At 37.5% G+C, this 23,307-nt stretch overlaps 1 protein-coding gene across 9 annotated transcripts in view; it reads right to left on the minus strand.

The window, feature by feature from the left end:
- The window catches only part of impg1a (interphotoreceptor matrix proteoglycan 1a), a 43,918-nt gene that overhangs the window by 15,875 nt on the left and 4,736 nt on the right, over positions 1-23,307 (minus strand). For 7 of the 9 annotated variants that reach the window (XM_088626698.1, XM_088626695.1, XM_088626693.1 and 4 more), the window contains exons 2-11: positions 18,806-19,030; positions 15,914-16,080; positions 12,800-12,834; positions 10,908-10,966; positions 10,020-10,117; positions 7,284-7,433; positions 4,937-4,995; positions 3,741-3,761; positions 1,780-2,027; positions 662-711 (exon numbers count right to left, since the gene is read on the minus strand). In XM_088626698.1, coding sequence (XP_088482824.1) covers positions 662-711; positions 1,780-2,027; positions 3,741-3,761; positions 4,937-4,995; positions 7,284-7,433; positions 10,020-10,117; positions 10,908-10,966; positions 12,800-12,834; positions 15,914-16,080; positions 18,806-19,030 — 1,112 coding nt within the window. Of the gene's footprint in view, positions 1-661; positions 712-1,779; positions 2,028-3,740; positions 3,762-4,936; positions 4,996-7,283; positions 7,434-10,019; positions 10,118-10,907; positions 10,967-12,799; positions 12,835-15,913; positions 16,081-16,360; positions 16,463-18,805; positions 19,031-23,307 lie in introns of those variants that run through there. The other 2 variants (XM_088626699.1, XM_088626694.1) reach the window with 2 other exon arrangements.

A 23,307-nucleotide genomic window follows, 5' to 3' on the forward strand; every position in this document is an offset into this window, starting at 1 on the left:
AACAAATGGGACTTTTCAGGAATGTATTCTGCAACTTGGGTATAATAAAGCCTTTTAATGTATTAATATTTAATATGAATATAATGTACTGTATAATATTCTTTTGCCCTTAGGAGTGGGTTCAGCTGCTAGCCCAAACCAACAACAACACAGTGCCAACACAGGGCAAGACTGTACTGATGAGTTTCCAATTAGTTCGTTTGCTTGTTCATCTTTGTGGCTACTAAAAAAGACAATGGAGTCACCTTTGTGGTTTCACTTTTCTTTTTTATATTTCTGTAAAATATAAATATACAAAAAAGCTTGGAAACAAATACATTCAGGAAACATACTGTATTTACGAAGAATTTTGACTTTGTGGATAAGGTATCAATTTGTCTTGATGGTATCTTCAATATTCGTTCTGTAATTTTATTAAATTTCTACAATATATGAATCTACATTGGGGTAAACCTTTTATGACAAATTAATATACGATAATTAACACCTCTAAAAACAGGGGCTTCATACACTTCTTATTGTTTGATAATCTTCCAATGGGACAAATAATAAAGATCACTTATGGAGTGTAGATTATCAGATACTATAAGAACATCGAATCACACAAACCTTTCATCTTATTTTCATTTGCTGTTAACTAAAGACAGAAAAGTAAACTAACCAGGACAGCGATTTGTGGTGTTGAGGTAGGTCGTGGCTGGCCTGTAACATCTTCGGTGGCAAAAAATAAATACAAATATTATAACATTCTGTCAGAATCTACTGAAATCAATGAATTAAACAATAAGCAACTGTTCATGAGGTAATTACTGGTATTTTGATAACTGAGGACATTTTTAAAAATCAATGCACTGCCATTACTTTCTGTTGTCTATCAAGGCTAAGATTGGTTTTGGTCAATTAAAGTTCAAATGGAACCAGTGACATTAAAAGGTCCTGTAAGATAATTATTATAATTATATACAGAATACAAAGAGGTTTTGTCAGAGATAAGATAAACTTGACTGCACATCTCAGCCTACTAGTAACTAGTACTAGTTGATTTACAGAAACTACAGTTATGATATGATTTACTTTTTAAACATTCCACATTGTTTTACACTGAAGGGGATGACTACACGTCTGAGCACTCTGCAGCTCTGTGAAAACAAACCCTGACATTTTAATAATAATAATAATAATAATTGCTTACACTTATATAGCGCTTTTTCTGGACACTCCACTCAAAGCGCTTTACAGGTAATGGGGACTCCCCTCCACCACCACCAATGTGCAGCATCCACCTGGATGATGCGACGGCAGCCATAGTGCGCCAGAACGCTCACCACACATCAGCTATCAGTGGGGAGGAGAGCAGAGTAATGAAGCCAATTCATAGAGGGGGATTGTTAGGAGGCCATGATTGATAAAGGCCGATGGGAAATTTGGCCAGGACTCCGGGGTTACACCCCTACTCTTTTCGAGAAATGCCCTGGGATTTTTAATGACCACAGAGAGTCAGGACCTCGGTTTTACGTCTCATCTGAAGGACGGCGCCTGTTTACAGTATAGTGTCCCCGTCACTATACTGGGGCATTAGGACCCACATGAGCCGCAGGGTGAGCGCCCCCTGCTGGCCCCACTAACACCTCTTCCAGCAGCAACCTTAGTTTTTTCCCAGGAGGTTTCCCAACCAGGTACTGACCAGGCTCGCACCTGCTGAGCTTCAGTGGGTTGCCAGTTGTGAGTTGCAGGGTGATATGGCTGCTGGCCTGGCAACGCTAACAGAATGATACATACCTGGTCCAAAGCTAATGGTGTTGAAATCCACTGGGAGGGATGTCTCTTCACTCAAGGCCTTGACTACCACTTCCTGGAGACTGGGCACTATGTTTGAAGCTGTCATCTTCTCATCATCTGGACTGTAAGGGCCAATCCCTTGTTCAGAAGTATTAGAAACCCTATCGATGTTTTGATTACCAATGCTACTGGATTCCGGCGATACTGTTTCAAAGACCACAGCATAACGGACAGTAAGCCCTCCAGGTCTGAAAATCAGAGAATATGTAAATAAATAAACAAATATTCTCTAGTGATGCTGAATCTAAAAGCTGCAATAATGAATAACAAAGTGGGTTCAGAGGGTGGGAAAAGCCAGGAATGGAAATGCAACTTAAAATATGAATAAACAAATAGATAGTATGCAAAACTAGTCTACTGAAGCACAAAAACAATTAGTATACTATACAGGTATTGTAAAGGATTAAACTGTTGGTTAAAATTAAATCTAGAATTTGTTCACGTACACTCCTCTTTGGCAGATACATGCTGCTATTTTTTTCATTTGTCAGAGAATGCAATGTATGTGTTTTGTTAAACAGAGGTATGTGTACAGGTTTAAGGCAGAAGTAGCTGCATTCTAAATATCTGGAAGTGAACATGGGTGGAGAGGGTATCACACCACTGACAAGGTCACTATGAAGATACATAAGAGAAAAAAATGGAAAGATTCGAATATTCAAACATAGTCATGTCTACATTTTCCCACCTCTGCCCCATGTGGGACTGCTTAAAATGGAAAAGGCTTATTCATATGTAGATGGCTAGTGTGGGGTCTGTATGGCTTTTCATTTGTATAATTATAAATGTATCGGCACCTTTGAAACAGGACAGAGTTCATAATATGCTGAACATGAAGCCTTTACTATGGGCAGAATGGTGGCATTACTGCCATGCATCACTGGGGTACTGGGTTTGATTCCAGACCTAATGTGGTCTCTGTGTGGTGGTTGAATGTTTCCCCTGTCATTGCTGGGTTTCCTCCGGGTACTCTGGTTTCTTACCATGGTCCAAAACCACACAGGCAAGTTAACTGGCATCTAGGAAAATTGGCTCTAGTGTGAGTTTGGGCATGCCTGTGTTTGTCTGCCTTGCAATGCACTGGCATCCTGTCCAGGGTGTTACCCTGCCTTGAGCCTATTGCAGGCTATACACAGAAGGCAACCCAAGTTAAAATTAATCCCAGAATTCCAGAGAAGCAGCAATGCTAACCGCTTTGCCATCCAAAATCCTTTCTCTGGACTGTTAATATTGTAACGCATACGGCCGACATTACAGGTTGTGCGAGCCGGCTTGTCAGCGCGGTGACATCACCGCCCTTCCCAGTGAATATCAGGGACCTCAGCCATTGGGAGGCCTGGGTTTGAGTCCCCAGTGGTCGGGGGCTGACCTGAGATGGCAGTGGTGGGGGTGCATACCCACATGAACCTGAAAGTGCTGCAATATTAACTGTGTAAAGTAAGCAAATGTGTTTTATATAGTGGTGTTAGCCAATTAAAATTACTAAGTAAAAGATGAGTATTGCATTCATTTGTTAAGTAAGAATAAGAGAAGGGGCTGTATTAACTGTTTGATGCTAATTTCATTACTGGAGTCACTGCATAAGCCACAGATTTTGAGGAGAATATCTGCTTCGTTACAATCAAGGGCTACCACAAATTTCAGGCTCTAGAGTTTTGTGCATAATATTCAATTTTCCTTAAATCATCTACATTTAGCTAGGTTATTATGTATTACATCTATCAGGGTACTTGCTTATATTCACCAAAAAGGTTTTTTAAAACGTAATGACAATTTAAGCTGTTTTCCTATGCAAAGAAACAAAAACCAACATGCCAAAATAACTATTACAAGCACAAACATATGGGAAAGGGGGTTTTATAGGTGTATCTGAAACCATGCGACAGTCCTAATTAAATTACCCATCATTGGCGTTCTTCTCACTTTGTTCCAGCAAAGCAATAAAGTGAACAAAAGCTTATTCAGTTTGAAATTCATTTCAGAGGCCGATGAGAAACTGCAATGTTAACTGCTGGCTAATAATACATTGAAATAAATAATACTGTACATTCAACATTTTCAATTGAATTAAAATTGAGCTTTTCATTTTTAATGATGAATTCTAGAAACTGATTAACTGTTTCTGGAAAGAAGCTAGAGTTATCAGCTTCAACAAGATGACTGAGTACTGTAGCTTGTTCCAGTCACTCACAACCAGTGCCGTGGGATCTTTAATGATCACAAATAGTCAGAACTTTGGTCTAATATGAACGACAATACCTTCTTCAGCAGTCTCCATACTGGAGCACTGTTTTGGAAATTGTGGTCCAGGGTGATGAGTTCACATGCTGTTCCATTACTTATAACACAGACTGATTTTCCTTCTTGTTCTCCAACTTTGTTCCAATACTGACCAGCCCCTACCCTACCTAGCTTCTTAGATCTGACAACGTCACCCTACTAAGTGGTGAAATACAAGTCCAAAGTACATAGAAGTACAAAGACTCATTATAAAAGATGATACAGAAACAAAATATAATCCATTAAGCAAAATTACAACACTATTCATTATTTTGACATGAACTGTAGTGCTTTTTCAGTGCTTTAAGATCAATGTATGATGCTATTAAATCTAGTGGAGTGCCAGACTTTCTGTAGATAAACCAACAGGTGTTCAGCCTTGCATAGAAATTAATGTACCAGCAAGCAGAGCCAAAAGAAATTAATTACCATGCAGGGAGCACCAGGAGAAAGTGAAACAACTTGAAAAACAGTTCCTCTTTAAAGTTATATTCATAACAAGCAGTATGACTTATCACTTGTCAGGCTGTGCAGTAGAAAATTATGGTCCACTGAATACTTAACACATGCCAATAAAAAATAAAGTTTGATGTGAAACTCTTGCAACTCAGAAGAGTTTTCTTCTGTTCTTCAAAATGTGATTCACTACTAATTAACCATAATAAATGTCTTAAGACTAAAAGCAAGAGGAAGGAAAATAAATGCATGTTTAATGTATTTTTGTACATGTAAGGTATAGTTTTAAACTGATTTAAAGGTAGAAAAAAATACAAATAGACAGAAAATATTGCATCTACAGCTACTTATAGCAACGTACCTAAATCCTAACACTCTGATTTCCTTAAATCCTGGAAGCCTATCAAGAACATGCAACATCTGAAAAAAATGGAAAGAAGCACAATGTTACATAAACATAGTTTTTAAAGCATCACCATAAAGGGTATTGCAACAAAATACAATACAGTATGTGCGATACAAAAAGGATGCACAACACCAATACAGATCAAGGAACAGTCTTCTGCTACTGTGAATGGGACCTTATGATGTCAATCGATGCGTTAACAAAAATTCACCTCTGTGTCTTTCAAAACTTTTTAATCAAACCATCCTGATAAAAAATGTTTTAGTCTGCTGATACTTTGTATGGTCTACTGTATAATGGCATTCTTTTATAGACAGACAATGACCTAACGTCCTGTCGTATGTCCATGCAGATCAATAAAAGTGCTAAACTCCTCCTACTAAGGCTCCTACTAAAATCAATCTCATTTTTGGACATCTCTAAGTAGGAGATTAACATATATAAATAAAAGATTATGAATGAGAGAGACATTTCTTGGAGGAGAATATGAGGTTTTATTATACAACAGCATCAGCATCCTCAAGCAATTTGCAATTTGCACAAAGGAAGCACAACAATCAGGCCTAATGGATTTAATCAAATATTTTAAACATATACGTTGTTACTGTGCATGCTACAAGGTTATTAAGGACATCTATATGGATTAGTGTATAGCCACTGAAGAGCATGTTCACCACTCAGTTCAAATACAGGTCAGGTTTTACACAGATCTAGACAGAAAAAGTGGTGATATTGGTACAGTAGGCGACATGTACAGTACTAATCCTTTTTTGAATGTGAGGCATGAATTTGTGAAATTTGGGGAAATCTGGCCAATCACAGTTATGTCCTCTTGATGAAATTGGTGAGCTGGTTTTTCAGATGTTATACTGGACTCAGGGCGAGATAAAAAGTTGTCCACAGCAAAGACCCCTGGATTGTTTTCTTGAAATTGTGCCTTAGTAATCATAGTATATGTGTGGTCTTGCATTGCCCTGCTGGAAAATTTCCTAGCACTTCTAGATTATCAAGAAAATGAAACTGCTATTGGATCTTATACTTCATACTCCGAGACAGAGATTTATAAGATTACAGGCATGCATTCACTACACAAGTCACAATCAATTGTTGAGCCACACTGGTGTTTTGACCAACGTATACAGTAGGAAGATCATTGCCCTCCATTAAAAAGGTATAATTGATACTCATTGTGCAACTGACAAAATCTAAACTATACTAGGTAATAGTTACAAACTTATAAAAATATTTATTTTTATATTTCCTGAAAATGTACTGCAAATAATTTACATGAAATGGATTGACTTACTGTATGATGTCACAATTCACTAGATTGCATTTGCCAATATTATACTCTTTGGAATGTAAGCAGCAATGACTGGACAGTATTTAAGAAGACATGTTGAACAACCATACATTCCCAAGACCCAATTCTTCTGTGTATTTCAATCTGGAATGTCTCAATAAGCTATTGCAGATTGCCTCAGATGTCACAGAAATGCCAGTAATGCAATTCCAATCACACAATCACAACATCGGTGAGAGAGCATATTCAGGATGTCCATGCATAATAAAGCCAGCAAATATCAAGGTCATGCAATTCTGTAATCACCTGCAGACAAGAGCTGAAACAGCCAGAACACATCAATGTGATAACCTCTAGGAGGCAAAGATGACTTCTCCACGTCAATGCAATTAGTAGCCATTCAAATTAATGACATGGAGCTCACATTCACACTCTCTATGTGATGTTACAGGGACTGAGATGTAGAAATTAAAGACTTGTTTATTTAGTTTTAATGTACTAATGTATGTATACTCTACGTACAGATATAATGTACGCATTATATTTTGCATATACCACTCTTCCATTCTGAGCATTTCTTTGTCTGGAGTGTACATTAGCCCTAGAGCACTTATTCATACATACCCAGCATAATGTATGTCAGTAACAATGCCTTCAGATTCAAAAGGATTAAGTGAAGAGAGCAGTCAGCTTTTCAACAGTAAGAGAAATAAATGAAAGGGTCCACTGCATTAACTGAGTCTTGCTCAACCAAACCAATCGATAAACGAAACAAAAAATATCTTCTTTTCTAATTTTCCATAGTTCTCCAAATCTAGCCAAGGCACAAACAAATTAATAATTTCAGACTTGACAGGTCAACTCTGATCACCATTTGTCATCTGCACTTTTGGACAGAGCAGTGAATGGTTTCTAAAGGGAGGAACATGTGCACAACTAGGTACTTGGACTTGTTCTTAGATTGAAAGCAGTAAGGCTTCCCCACGGCGTAGCGCTGACCTGATCCTGGAGGCTGTGGGCCAGGTCCTGGTACTGGGGGATGTCAGGACTGCTCAGGAGCTCACCGTAGCCTGGATTGCTGAGTGTTACACTGAACTCCACCACCTGCTCCACAAGCTGGTCGGGCACTGTGTTAGGAAGCTCCGAGTCCTGTGGTAGAAAAGCATTGTATCCTTTAGATAGCGCACAACAGGGCTGCCATGTGGTTCATAGCTACAGCACAATAGCACAGCCTCGTTGTGTATTATACTGTATGCTTGCCTACAAAAAATCCCCTTGGCTCCAAATTTAACTCTGGCGACTGGCACACTGATAGCATATCACGTCACCAGACAGGTTATGCAAAGGTATATGAAAAAAAGTGTATGAAGTGAAGGCATAATGAAAAATAATGGCACTGATAAATTTCAAATTTCAGAGGAAATTAGAAAATGTTTACAGAATGAAGAATATGAACAGAAGAATGATGGCTGTTTATTTAGTCAGTGCTTTTAAGGGAACATTCAATCACGATCCTCAGATGGCGTTCATCTTATTATTATAAATCTATAGATTTGGTAGTCGGGCTGTGTGGTGCATGAAAGGGCATTTCTTTTGAAGTGGACAGTCACTGAAGAGTATTTATTGAATGATAAAAGCAATCACATACAATATACTCAGAGAGCCTTTTTAAAATGCTGAATCAATTGAATGTATTATTACACATTAAGGAGAACAGTCAATTATTATAGCCTAGTGTGATAGTTAAACAGGGATTTAAATGATCATAATCTATTGTTATTTTTATTTAGGGCCATGTTTTCAACTAATTGAAAGGCTTTTATAGCTTTCCACATAGTATACTTGATGAAAAGCTATGTATCTTGCTTTATTTAATAATTTTTTACATACAGTACATTTGTTCTTTAATGAAAAAGTGTAAAAGAGAACTTGCTTTGAGTTTATGAGGAAAATATCACTGAATTCTATATTTCAGATAATTGCTAATTGAGAACATGGTTTATGACAGTTTGTGTTTTTTATCTTTCTCTAGACAGGGACTCCTCTACACCAGCAGATGTTTCAACAGCCCCATGCCACTGACTTTGTGTCTTGGAAAAGTATTCAGACCCTTGAATAATAACGTTCAAAACAAAAAAAAAACAAATGTAAAGAATGGAAAATGTGAAAGTCATGATTGCATAATTATTTTTAACCCTTAATTAGGTGAATGTAGATGCATAAATAAGAGCCATATGATTAGTTGAGAGCTTCTGTCTGTATGCAATTACAGTGGTTCTTGGGATTTCAGAAAACAAACACCTGTCTCTGTGTAGTTTCATGCCAGTTAATGAATTTCAAGCAAAGACTTAAACCTGAACACTAAAGAGCCTTCAAAACAAGTCAGAAATAAAGTCATTGAAAAGCACAGATCAGGAGAAGGGCACAAAATTAGTCTCCAAATACCCCTGTGAGCACAGTCTACTCAAATGTCAAGAAATGTCAAATGCCAGAAAGTGCCTACATCAGTGTATTCAGCCATTAACGAGGAAGGAGGAAACTGGTTAGTGATCTCACTGTGACACTAAAAACAACTATAAAAACGCTTCAGAGTTCAATGGCTGAAATTCCTCGACAAAAACTGCCTATATCGCACAATGGAAAACTCATCTCATATGCTGCATGGAGTTTTACAAGCGAGAAGCACCTGAGTGATCCTTCAAAAATGTGCCAAAAGATGTGGTGGTCTTTTTTGGTCTAAATGCCAAGCATATCATTTGAAGCAGACTCATTACAGTACATCTCCCAGTCTATACCAACACTACTGTCAAGCATAGTGGGGTCAGCATTTTGATATGAGGATGCTTCTCTGCAGCAGAGACCAGAAAACATGTTGAGTAGAGGAAAATGAAGGAGTGATGGAAGAAAGTATAGGCAAAAATCTTTCAGCTAAAGACTGAAAACTGCAGAGGAAGTTACCTTTAGGCAGGACAATGAACCAATCCATAATGTCAAAGCTATACTGGAGTGGCTTAAGAATGTCTTTGAGTGAGTGGCCCTGTCAAAGTCCTGACCTGAATCTTATTGAGCATTGTGGAAAGACTTGAAAGCTGCTGTCAGTAAGCAGTCCTCAAGCATCTTGAGACAACATGAGTGAATCTGTCCAGACAGATGGGCAAACGATTGCACAAGGCCAGTGTGAAGAGGTGGTGGAGACATGTCCAAAAAGATTTGATGCTATACTATAAATACTGCCCATGTTGCTTCCACCAAATATTGAGTTTACTGGTTTGAATAATTATGCAATCAACATAATTCAGTTTTTCTTTTTAGTTTTTGCTGACATATTGTATGCTTTAACTTACTGTATCTAACCTTTAGAAGTATTGAGTTTGAGCACGCAGGTCTTTATTTAAATATTATGTTTAATAAAAAATGTGTATGCATCATTTTGTAATTTCACAAAACTGACACCATAGGAAGGGCCTGAATACTTTTGCAAAGCACTGAAAGTCATAGTCATTTGTACAACGGGACACACAGTAAATTTCGGCTTCCCACAATTTAATTATAACAAGAGGAAAATAAATAAATGCCAAAGAAATAAGTCTTATTATGCTGTTTTTTCAGCACACCAACAGAGTCTGATAAAAGGTACAATGCAGCTGACAAATGGGCATATTATTTCTTTCAAGCCTTTTGTGCTGCCTGTAGAGCTGAGTTCTAATGGAGAAAACAAGAAGCCAGAGTCCATACCGTGTCAGGGACTTTTGTGTCATTCACAGTTTCATTAAGGAGGTTTCTAGAAAGAGCTGACACTTCTGTGGGTCCAGCAGTGAAGACTTCCCTGGAAACTAAATACAAAATGAATCTTTTTCAATGTGCACAACCCTACACTGAAGAACCTTCTGGAAATATCTTTGCCACCCATTTGAATGATTAAAATTGTACCACAAAACAAAAACAACCTACAGTATACAGTATTATATGAACATATTGTATACTGACTGTGATACGTTGGAGACCTGTGAAGAAATTTTAAACAATAAATGTACTCAGTTTGATTTCATAAGGGTTTCAGATAATCTAGTCAAATAGAAGCAGTTTTTCAAATATTCAATTTAATGTCAGGATACTAGAGCTTTTATACAAGATATTATTAGCAAACTGATATTTTAAATCTTCAATGGAAGAAATCAATTTTAAATCCAGCAAAATAGTAAAAATTGCATTGAATAATGCGTACTCTGTCTGCTAAACACAGGAATATACAGCAGGAGTATATTTTAAGCCAACGACAACAAAAAATTAATGCTGTGACAACATTTTCAGTTACTAGTAAAGAATGACTGAATCTTCTATTAAATAATTTCTACCATTTTTTAACTTAAGACTTTAAGTTGTGGGATATAATAAATCTAATCCTCATGAGACTATGAACAGGCATTTTACAACATGGGAATAATACATATACTGTACAAAGACACACAGGAAGGCACTTCATTTATTGTATATCAGCTGAGAGACCACCTTTGCAGGTCAGCTACAGGTGATCACTTGAAGTGAGAGTCAAAAATCACAGCATAATTTCAGAGGTCTCAGATACTGTACAGGAACTTGCCAGTCCCGAGTCTAACAGCATACCTGTTGTAGTTTCAGAAGCCTTTTCTGTCACCCCTTCAGGCTTTACAGTGGACACTTCTCTAAAAGGCACAAGTGTGGAAAAGGTATGTAAAGAAATTGCATCGATAGTTCAAAAGTATCTACTCTTAACAATACGGGGATGTTTATGTGTCCTGTATTAAGGTTGTAGACAGGATATTGGACAGCAGTAGTAGTAGTTACACTTTGCATCTGGGGCTTTTTGTGTCAAGTCAAAGCCAGATTAATATTTCCTGTGTGATTTAGAATGAGTGATGAAACACAAACCAGAGGGCACAAGTAAAAACTACTGTACATGGAAGTGCGTTTAAAACCAGGAACAGCAGGCTCTTCTTTATGCAAAGGTTTGAGGGAGTGTGGATGAGCTACACAACCATATTGTTAAAGAGGATACCAAGGCTTCTTTCAAAATACTTGGATCAATTGAATACTAACTTCCTAACGAGCTACATTTGTTTTTAACTTCCGTTACAGTATGTTCTTAATTTCCTTCAAGTCCTCCAGGTTTCAATGTCCAAAGAGATACTGGTATGTTAATTGATGTCTGGGAAAACTGGCTCTGATGTGGGTATGTGTGTGTCTGTGTGTCTGCCCAGTGATGGACTGGCTTCCTATCCAGGGTGTATCCTGCTTTGTGCCTGTTGTTTGCCTGAATTGGAGGAAGTGGTTAGAAAATGTGCTGAAGGACAGATGTACTTAATATCCTATGGTTTTTGTTTTTTTTATACCTTTAAAAATTAGATTGACCAAGTCAGATATTAATCAGTTTTCACACTAAATAATACGTGCAATAGGTCTCTACTGACTTGGCCTTTAAGCCTTATAGCATAAACAATTAAATATGGTTCCAGGCCCTTTTTTATGGAAACAGAGTTATTCAGTAATGAATTCAGTGTATAAATTGTGTAGTGTTTGAAATGAGGAATTTGTCGTTCTTCTACATTTACATGACAAAATAATATTTCAACCCAAGTATTTACTACACATAATAAATTCCTTTGTTTCGGAATCAGGTGGTCCATAATTGTGGCTGTGCCAGCATCTGAAGACCTTAATTAACAGCACATTTTACACCACAAGTGTGAAGGATCAGTAACACCATTGAAATAGAAGTTCTTTCACAGGCAGACTACAACTGTGTCACACTTTAAAGGGAATAACAGTACAAGAAAAAACAATGCATCCTTGATGAGTATTTTCAGTCTTTCCTGGTTGCAACTATATTCCATTGTGGTACCCTAGAAAACATATCCTTAAGTTTACATCCATCTTCTAACTGCTTTATCCAGGGGTTGTGGGGGAGCTGGTGCCAATCCCAGCACTTTGTGGGCAGCGGACAACAAACACAGACAGGCACACACTCCCACCAGGACCAGTTTTCCCAGAAGGCACTTAACCTAACAGTATGTCTTTGGGCTGTGGGAGGATACTGGAGCACCCAGAGGAAACCCACGCACACATGGGGAGAACATAGAAACTCCACGCAGACACTGAACTGAACCCAGGACCCCAGGGCTGAAAAGCAGCCAAGCCGACCACTGTGCTACTGTTTAAAGTTTATGTACATTTTTTTCGAATTTCAAAAGCTATTTAGATTGCCATGTTCTTCTTCCATTCTCCTGAACTAACCCAAATAAATCAATAATGATGACTCCTGTATTCAAATAGGTATAAAATTCCGATTCTCTGGAAAGCCAGGTAATGGAGAACAAGCAGACATTGAGGAGAGCTGAAAGCTGAAATTTATGTTTTCCTGAATCATAATACACCATCATTAACAAGCACTAAATCACCACGGAGACAATCCATCTGAGCCTACAGATGCCTGTCCTTCAGCTGCTACCCTTAGAATAGAAAACTTTATGGTTTCCTACCTTTCCTGAGGCTTTTCGTCCCTTAAATGAACTCTCTGCGAAGAAAAACAAAAGAGAACAAATCCCTCAGAAAGTGTAGAATTTTAAAACAAAAGAAGTTTGAAAGGAAATGAAAAGAGAGACAATTTTTCAGTTGTGGAGCCTTCTTCATGTGTGAGGAAGAGAGGGAAACTAGCAGAGAAATGAAGAATGAAATACAATGAGTGTATTACAGTACTTCCTACTAATAAAAGACAATACTTCACCTGTTTGGATTTAGAAAAGTCACTGTATCCTTTGAAAAATCTTCATATTAAATGTGAAAATTCTATTCCAGTATCAGAACTATATTGACATGAGCGTGAATATTTTTCGGTCAAGTTATCTGAAGACGAATTCTTAAGAACATACTGTAATACGGTTTGGTTAAATAACTTCCATGAAAAAATCATTTTTATAGACTTCCCTCATTTCATTAAGTTTCATTCAGAGCAAAGTATTTCAAAAAATGCAAAGGTATTTTAAGTATTTCACAGATTATGTCTATTTTCTATAAATTTAGGAATGTCAAGGGTTTTTGTTGTACCCACCAAATTTGAATGCACCATTTGAGTGTTTTTCACATCTTAGGGCAGAGATACAAAACATGCAACTTATCTTTTAATACATCTCAGGCACCACAGGCACCTTGGTTTTGTAGAATCCTGGTCACAAAGAACTAGTTACAGTACATGACCCACTGTAAGCTCAACACTTCTTACGGATTGAGACACTCAACAACCAAACCAGTCTATTTTTTCAAGAAACTTGTTATACTCTGAATGAAATTAAGGAACTCGTCAAAATATGAGACAAACTTTGGTTTACCCATCTATTTTCTAACTGCTATATACAATACAGTGCTAAGGAGGAGCTGGAGCCTATCCCAGCAAGCAAAGGGTGTAAGGCAGGATACACCCTGGACAGGACACCAGTCCACTCACACCAGGGCCAGTTTTACCAGAAGTCAGTTTACCTACAGTACCAATATGATTATGTACTATAAAATAGGCTTTATTTTATATAGTGCCTTTAAAAGTGCCTTCTCAAAATGCTTACAGTAAAAAAAGCAAAGTTCACAATGACAGGTGACAGCAGAATTACAAAAGGAATTTGGAATATAGCGGAAAAGCTGTAAGGACAGACACAGGACCAGTTAGATAAAAGCCCTTCTAAAGAAAAAGCTTTTGAGCCACAGATTGTAGATGGGCTTGGGGGAGTAGGTTTGACAAATAAAGGTTGCAAGGTAAGGAGTAGGACAGTAGTAAGTCAGCCAGTTACAGAATGTAAAGCCATGTAGAGCTTTATAGGTGAGAAGGCTCATATAGAAGGACCTTGTAGAAGCAAAACGGAGCACCCAAAGGAAACCCATGTAAACACAGGGAGAGCTCTACTCACTTAGTGCCCCAGGAAGTGGACCCAGGGCCACAGCACTGCAAGGCAGGAATGCTTTGCACTGCTCTACTGTGCTGCCCAGCTTTGGCTTATGTTTCTGTGAACTCAGTGTGGATTGTTCTTTTTCAGTAATATACTGTGTATTTTGTGAGTCAGTCTAAACACCTCACTGCTGTTTGGATACAGGGGACACTACTGCTAAAGTAATTTAAAAAAAACCTTAAACCAATCTTATTTTAGTAAACATTTTACTCAGGTACACAGAACAGATCACACCGATTTATTAAACATGAACTGATAGCATCACAACATGATAATGTGTTCTGTTTTAAAATTCTAAAGATATATTTGTATGAAGTAGATACAGTAAATGGTGTAAACCCTGCAGTTAGTTACTTGTTAAATAATCTCGTACCACGATTTGAGAAGCAGAAATAATCACTACCACGTGAAATCTATCTTTCAGCCACTATGAAACACTTGATATCAGTTCTTGGATGTTATTCTAGTAATGCCTAGGCTGTGACAAGAAATTATTGCATTTGTTATTGATAGACTGATCTATGGCCCTTCATACAGAGGTAAAAAATTTGGTTCTGCGTGTGTACTCTAACCTTAGTAAAGTCATCACAGTTGAGTTTTTATGGGTCTGGCAATTAGCAATCTATGTAGGGGAATCATCCTGCAGATCCCCAGTGCCCTCTGTCACAGTGGCTTAATTAAAACCTTAACTAATGATGTGACTTTTATTACTTATATAACTTAATTGCTTAAGCTAGGTGTAACATTTGTAAGAGATCAAAACACTTTGAATCTGTAACAGGCCAGCAGCAATTAGGCTAGCAGTTTCAGCTGACCTGCCAGTAGAGGTCATTCAGGCTTCTCTTGCATACAAATAGGTTCATATCTGGTATATTAAAATCTAATGAGATAATCGATGAAGGGCTGAGAATCACATTCTCCCATGAGTTTAATTTAGCTTAGTTTGGTCTAGGTGCCGGGTTTGTTGGAGCAGAAGTGAAGTGTCGTGTCGTGTTCTGTTCTTGCGTAGTAATTTTCTTCCTGTTGTGGTTTGCCCATGTGCTCAGGCCTCATGAGCCATTAGAGGAGAAGTACAGAGGGTCTACCACAGAACTGTTTTAGCAATTACCGCCACAACTTAGGTTTGAATAGGTATTTAATGAACTAATTAGGTCAGGATCTTAAATTGTAAGACCCTGTGTCTGGGCGGTGTGGTGGTTAGCGTTGTTGTTTCCCAGCACTGGGGCCCTGGGTTCAGTTCTGGAACTGGAGAGTCTGTATGTTCTCATGCTTGGATGGGCTTCCTACCACAGTCCAAAGACCTGGTGGTAGGTTAATTGGCTTCTTGGACGTTAGTCCTGGGTGTGAGTGTACGTGACCGTCTGTGTGTGCCCTGCGATTAGACTGGTGTCCAATCCAGGGTGTATTCTGCCTCGTGCCCATTGCTTTCTGGGACAGGTTCCAGCTCCCCTGCAATCATGAATCGGATGACGCGGTTAGAAAATGGATGGACAGCCCCCGTGTCTGAGAGGGTAGTTTGCTGTATTGAAGTTTTTCCCCAACCACAGTCACTGCTCCCACAGAGTTCTGACATCACTGTCAGTCTCAGCCATCGCGTTTTATCTCACGAAATATAGAAGATGACAAAAGGACGAAGAGGGGAATGGGTTCGGTTCTTACTCTTTGAACCATGTCAAGATGTTCCTGAGAGCTGCTGAAGTTCTTTGCCAGGTCGGCTATACAAAGGGATTCCTGCTGGCAAGTGGAAACCCAGCTCTGGTACTCCGCAGTGTCTGGAATTCTGTCCAGAAATATCCGAAAGGCCTCCCACACGGCTTCCTGACAAACTAAACAAAATGGTGGTATTTTACAATTTGTCAAAAACTCCTACTCCTATTACGTACAAAGCCTCGTATTAGATTTCTGCAGTCGCAAAGAGAAATACCTTCTGTAATAGCTTCACTTCTTTTGTTTTTATTTTTGTCTTTATTTGAATGTAACATGCAATACAAAGCAAAAACAAAAACATTTCCTTGCATTGCAGAAGCAGCGAATCCTTCAATGTTACCCCTTCTTGTTACCTACCACTACAAAAATACTATAGAAGTGCAACTGATACAGACTTACCTTTCAAAAGAACAGCACGTGTACAGTAGGTAAAGCATACTTTACTTGTTTTGGGTACTGGACAGTGTCAGCTGGAGGACTAACTCTGGTGGGCCACTAGGTGGTGCTGTTTATTTGTAATGGTTATTACTAAAACGCCTTCACAACAGGTGGTTTTGCCTCAATGTGGTCAGCACTCCACTTTGTCTTGTGAAGGTAGGCCACCACTCTATGTTCCCAGACCACAGTGTTGTTTTAATTTTAACTAATTATCTTCATTACATTTTACGAAAACAATGTATCAGGACTACAAAGGGTAGAGTACTGTGAAGAAAAATGGAATATTAGAATTCTTAGACACATTTTTATTGACTCAGATATGAAATTTCATCTGTAATATATGTATTCATTATTGATTGTGTTTGTAATCTACTGTCTTCCGTACATTGCATGATGTTGTCTGTTGTACTGTGTCATCTGCTGCACTGTGTACTGTATGTCCCGAGAGATCAGTGCAATAAAGATTTCCAGTGTACATGTACATTTGGCAATAAACTCCTCTACTTCTACTCTACTACCAAGTAATATTTCTTTCCTTCCTTTCCTAAATAAAAACACCTGTTTGTATTAAGCCTATAACAGAAGAGGGGAAATACACTTTTTCCACAGGGACTAGAAGCCAATACTTTTTTGCGGCTTAAAAATACTATGTTATACTTTGGGTTTATAGGGAATCTCATCTGCCAGTGGATGCCTTACACATTGTGACACACCTAAGAGTCGGGCTGTTATAGCAAGAAATCTTTTAATAGGTATAGTATGTCCCAGCAAGACACGGTACTCAGTACTCTTTATTTCACAGTGTGAGGAAATAATGCAAAACCTCACAAAATAAAAATGTTGAAATTAGTTTGTCAATGGCTTAAGTTAATCAAGTGGACAACATTTCCCATTCTTAAGATGCTAAGGCTCTAAAGAAAAGTAGATAATGTCAAACCCACCAGTCATCTACAGTACATCTGACATTGTAGTGATCGCAAGAACAGTGAATATTCATACTGTACATTCATATTTCAATAATTTTACTGGAATTTAAATTTAGTCCCAGACTGGTGTGCTATCACCCTTCATTTCAGGCATTTGTGTTCTCTATTTTAATACTCAATTATTATTAAAACAAACTTTAAATGCACCTACAATACCATTGTGAACCAACTCATTCTAATAGGTCTTGGCAGGGATATCTTCTATATTTGAAAAGCATTTAAATCTTTTAGACAAGGTACACACAACTCCTGTTTTGTGCAACAGAGTGTATAGATTAGCAGTGTATCATAAATGTTGGCCATGGGACAATGTATTTCATTCTTAACATATTTTGCAAACAAACAATGTACTGTACCACTACTGTATATGAAACATGAGGAAAGAGAGGTTATGAATCTTTGAATCATTGAGAGAAATCATCCACCTAATAAGAACTGTTGAACACAGTGATCAATGGATGTCAGCTTTTGAAATTGTTTAAGGGCTGAGCAATCATATAGAATAACAAACCACAAGAGAATTATCAGTTTTTGAATACCTGGACTTTCTTAAGTCATGGCTCATCTTAGTTAAAGGATGACCCAGCAGTGTTGCTTCATAATATCTGCAGTGTAACCTTTACTATACAGATTCAACAAGAATAACTATTTTACTGTACATGTACAGGTACTCTATGTGTCTTGAGTGTCTGTTCATCCCTGATATGCCTCTTTAAGATCTAATAAACTAATAAGCTTTATTTCTTGTTACCCTTAAACTGTCAAGTAAAAATGATTTCTTCTTGAATCTTCTATGAATCCAGATTGATCCAGAATGAAAGTTCGGGACAGGGACATAATAACGTTATGTTCTCTCTCTGTTGGCATATTTTTCACGGTTAATTGTTGCAGTTCTCAATCAATCAGTGCATTTCATCGGAAGGTAGCATAAAAAAATAAATAATTGAAAACATTTAAATTTACTGCTCATTCACAAAGGTGACCTGAGAGAAAGTAGCATATAGTACATGCTCCAGCAGTTTCATCAGGTGAACTACCTCATAAAGATGTCATACTGTTGCCATTTCTTAAGCACTGAAAAAAGATGGATGTGAGCAACTAAAGCAGAGAATATTTACAAATCTTTAATGGAGCTTGTTTAGAAATGTACTGTAATTAAATACTGTGATTAGATTTAAAAAAGTATTTTAACTATTTTGGTTAAAAAATACAAGTACACAAAATGTCATTTGCTCCTCTGTGCATTTATAGAACCATAACCCATAAAAGTTTTAGAGGAGAATTTTCTTCAATATATGATTTCAGATATTCAGAAGTTGTACATTTCCTTTAAGAATACACTGATGGAAGTAATCAAACATACAAATTGAAAATGTTGAGAAATCTGCTGGGGAAGAAACATGCTCATAGTCTTGCTTACCTCTAAGTTTGTAGTAAGCCTGATGACTGGCGATGATTTCTTTGATGGTTTCCTGTGGACAGACTTTCACTCCGGTGTGGGAAAATGTCGATCTCCTTGTCCGATGTCTTTCCAGCTCAAATATTGCTTTTATTCTTGAAGATTGCTTGGTTGTCCTCAACATTTCTATCAAGTGTCCTGAATGAGTCTTTTTGACTCCAGCCAGAGTCTCTTGACTGTTCATATCTGCAAGAAGAAAGCATAGAGACTATTGTGTGTGCTTTACATAACATTATAGTTTGCAGCTGAAGAACTGAACTATTAACGGAAGGGAAAAATTGTTTACTGAAGCACAATTTGCTGCCCGGCATACTTTTATTAAACAAGTATTATATTTTTGAAACCACCATTGAAAGTGGTAACACTTTCAGTGGGCGTTAACAGTACCACACAAATTAGTTGGTGATCGAATACATATAATGAAGTGTTTTTGAGGATTCAACTTAGAGGAAATATGTGACAAATGCCAGCATTACTCAGCAAATGTAATGTAGTACTTTAAAATTTAATGTATGTTAAATAGCTGCATATATATGAATACACTTTAAATAGTAAATGCATACAGAGTATGTTTTTTCATTCATTTTATTTGATATAACTGTACTTTGCTGATATAACAGATACTGTATCTGCTTTGAAATACCTACTTTAGAAGCAGATGTAGGTAAATTTTCCTGCAGTAATGTGGAAACCCAGCAAAATAACATCACGAAGGCAACACTCAACTAAGGAAGGTCTTTTGTTGACAGTATTAAATTGGTCCCAGTCTAAATGAAACAATTTTGCACTTTTGCTATCTGTGTACTCCAGTTACATTTTAAATGTTCAAAAAATGTAAAAAAAAGTTGGTTAGTTATAATGATTACTATTACTGTAACTACCATAAAGCCCATGCAAGCACTGCTTAGTAAGACTGTGGTGCTACCTCTGTTCACATGATTTATCAAATGGCAGATGACAGAAATATAATTCCACAAGGCAAATAAAACATTATATTACAAGGCCAACAGATACAAAATTCAAAAATAATTTTGTTATCCGTTACGTATTTCATCTTCAGCAATTAATTACACTGGCAGAGCCCAAAACATTGAATTAAACATTCCACAATTCATGTACTATGAAATAACCTTTCACCATTTCTTTCTTAAAGATACAATCTTCATTTCTATTGAACAATGGTGACCATGTTCAATAGAAATGTGTCAGCACAACCTTCTATAATCGTACCCGGAGTAGACGTCCCTACTAGCTGAGTTATTAAGACCAAACGCTCAATTTAGACTTCAGGAATATGGAATTACTTTAAATAACAGGAATCTGATTTATTCATTAGATTTTGGAGCAAAGCATTGAAGGACAGATCAAAAGTCGATTGAAGATCACCTTTATATTTGATTAACATGGTAATAGGCTACGGCTTGAAAGTTTCCTGTTTTAATATAATTTAAAACATTATGAGTGCTGGGGATTTATAGGGATAAAAACATCTCTGCTTTATTCACATAATGTTCTTTGTTCAGTCATGACTGTCACGGAGGTCGGAAAGCATGAACCGTGGAATGGCAGGAGAGTGTAAAAGACCCTATGTGTAAAAGACCCTATGCGTAGCGGCGAGACGTGGGTTAGCCCGGGCTCAGCTGTTCAGGGAATGCCATATAGAAACCTATGCCCTCAGGTAGAGGATGTGGGCGACCTGGTGCTAGGCGGGTTTCAGGACATTTGAACGTCAATGCTGAGCGAAGGCAAATGAAAGACCCGGAAATATATAGCCCCAGAGAGAGAGAAACACCGGAAGGACAGCAAAGCACAGGAAACAAGAGACAGGACAGAGAAGGAGTGCCCTCTGGCTGCAGAGGGCGTGGCAATGACAGTCATAAGGTCAAGGAAAAGGCACTGACACGGTGGATTGATACAGTAGGTAGGGCAAAGATGTGTGGAACAGCATCACCCTGGTACAACATTCTAGCACAGTAACAGCTTTAACAATGCATTAGAAAACTGAAATATAGCCATCTGCAATTTAGGTAACTGCAAAAAAACATTTTAAAGAAAAGTGCTTTAAAATGAAAAAGTAATTAAATATTAGTCACTGTATATGTGAATACAAGGCATTAATCACTGGCATTTCAAAGAATTTTTGTTAGTAGAGTGTCAGATAACTATAGTAAAAAAAAACAAGAGAACAAAACCACCAGTTAGTGTCCATCATATTAATTAAGTGATGTACTCTCCATTTCAATTATTACCACAAGTCTTTGTATTAGCCATTTGTTTTCTGCTATTGGTAGCAGCAGCATTTAACGCCTTGTAGACTGATGTTGTTGACTGCTACTATGACTACTAGATCTCATGGCAGTGTTGAAAGAATACAGTATGTGTAAATCCCAGTGCCTTTGACCTTGAACTATCTGGTCTACGTAAAGTCCCCCTTAATTCAATTGGTAAAGCCTACAATGTATTCAAAAGCAGTCTGGGGTGTCTTGGGACATATACTAAATAAATGCAATTAATTAAATAATAGTTATTTTTTGCATGAATAATTTTTATAAATACTTAACACATCCAATGAGTGGCAAGGTAAGGACTGTCAAAACAGTGTTCAGCAATCAATTGCTGTGAACTTTTAATTGCCCCACTCACTCACCCTGGCCTCCACCTGTTTTTTAATCCAAATCAAGGGAAGGGCAGCATTCTGCCCCTGTGACTGCATCTCATCATGGGATTGCAGCTGGGTATGAAGCCCAGCTGGAGAGGATTGTTCAGGGGTACCTCAAAGGACAAGGCCAAAACGCATTGATGCAATACAAAAATACAATGCATAATGAACACATGCTCAGTCCTCCTGACTGCATTAATCTTTTAGTCTTAGCTGGATATGATTAAGAACTCCAGCAGGTGTCATTCCACATGCTTACGGATATGTTTAATGAGGCAAGGCAGAAGGAAAAAAAGGAGGGCAATAAGAATCCACAGACCTCCACAGTGCTCTTACATAACAGACAGCAAAGTAATTGGCAAGAGTACTGCTGAACATTAAGTACACTTGCTGATTCATGCTGCATGTCTTGAGCTTGTTCAATAGCCATAGAAATTTAAATAGATTTCTACGGTCAACATGTTTTTTAGCTAACTTTTAAGGCTGTTTTTATGAAGAGGTGCATTTTCAGGGTTTGCATAATATTCTGACTTTGCATTCAGTTTACTACAATAAGGAAAACAGAAATACATGGGCATAGTAGTTGATTGTCCTATAGCAGTCATGCTGCAGATGATAAGAGTTAGAAGGTGGTGTCAAATGCATTAGAAGGTATTTGAGACCAGAAAAATCATTGCAATGTATTTTTTTATCCAACTTATAAAATCCTACCCGTTGAAAGAAATCGCAGTAGTTTTCAAAGAAAAACAAATGGAATTTGTTTTTCTCATCCTGGCAATTATATTACTCGCACATACTGTATGTACCTTTGTGTATGTGTTTATGATACATTTGATCACAGTGCTGAATACAAATAAACTTGTCTACAGTTTCGGTGAACAGCTCTTTGACAGGGATACTTTCACGTAATATTTCCTGCTCGGAAGCCATCATCAGGCCTTGTCGTTTATCTATAAGGAACCAACTTGAAAGCATGACAGAAATGCCGAGTTTGAAGATTTCTAGTCCTCATCGCCAAAGAAAGGAAAATTGAAATTCCAAATGAAAACGCCACTTAAAGAACTTTTTGATCTCTCATTTATCTACCGATACCAATATTGCAGAATAATCTGTTTACATCTGCGAAGGAATCTATTAAAAAAGGTGAATAAAGATTACTGTATACTCCTCTTCATTGAAAAATTATACAATCCTGTATTAGATTATTATCGCTGAGAACTGGTGGACTGTAATAATTAATTTTTACTGTTCTGAATCTCACAAAATGTAACTATCCCATAATAATAAATTGGATTTATATACTGTATATCACTTTTCATCCCACAGTGCCTTGCATATATACTGGGTACAGACCTATTTCATCCTCCATTGAAGTACAGTGAAATGCATGGCGGTCATTATGAACCAATTGTCTCACTCCACAGCAGAATAAGATTTAAAAAGTGAGAAATTTCTTCACCAATTAAACCAAGTGAAAAGACAGGTCATATTGTCCAATGTCAAACATCGCAGTTTAGTTAGGACAACCCTGATCTTTAATAATAAAATAAAAAAAAAGGTTTGATTTAATGTCTGATCCAAAGGAAAATACAGCAAACAGTATCTCTGGTGCTGAGGCATTATTTGAAAATTCCAGCCCAGTGAGACAAGTGCTATCTACTGGTTTACCAACACCACTGAAGGCACATGATTTTCCCTGGAGGTGAACTATTGCAGTACTGAGGAGACTAAGCCTTGCTTAACTTCAGAGATCTGAAGAGATCAGGCTATAAGGTAACATCAATGCTTTGAAAAGCTTTTGTGA

The sequence above is a fragment of the Lepisosteus platostomus genome, chromosome 3 (genome assembly GCF_059453375.1).
Source record: "Lepisosteus platostomus isolate fLepPlt1 chromosome 3, fLepPlt1.hap1, whole genome shotgun sequence".
NCBI lineage: Eukaryota > Metazoa > Chordata > Actinopteri > Semionotiformes > Lepisosteidae > Lepisosteus > Lepisosteus platostomus.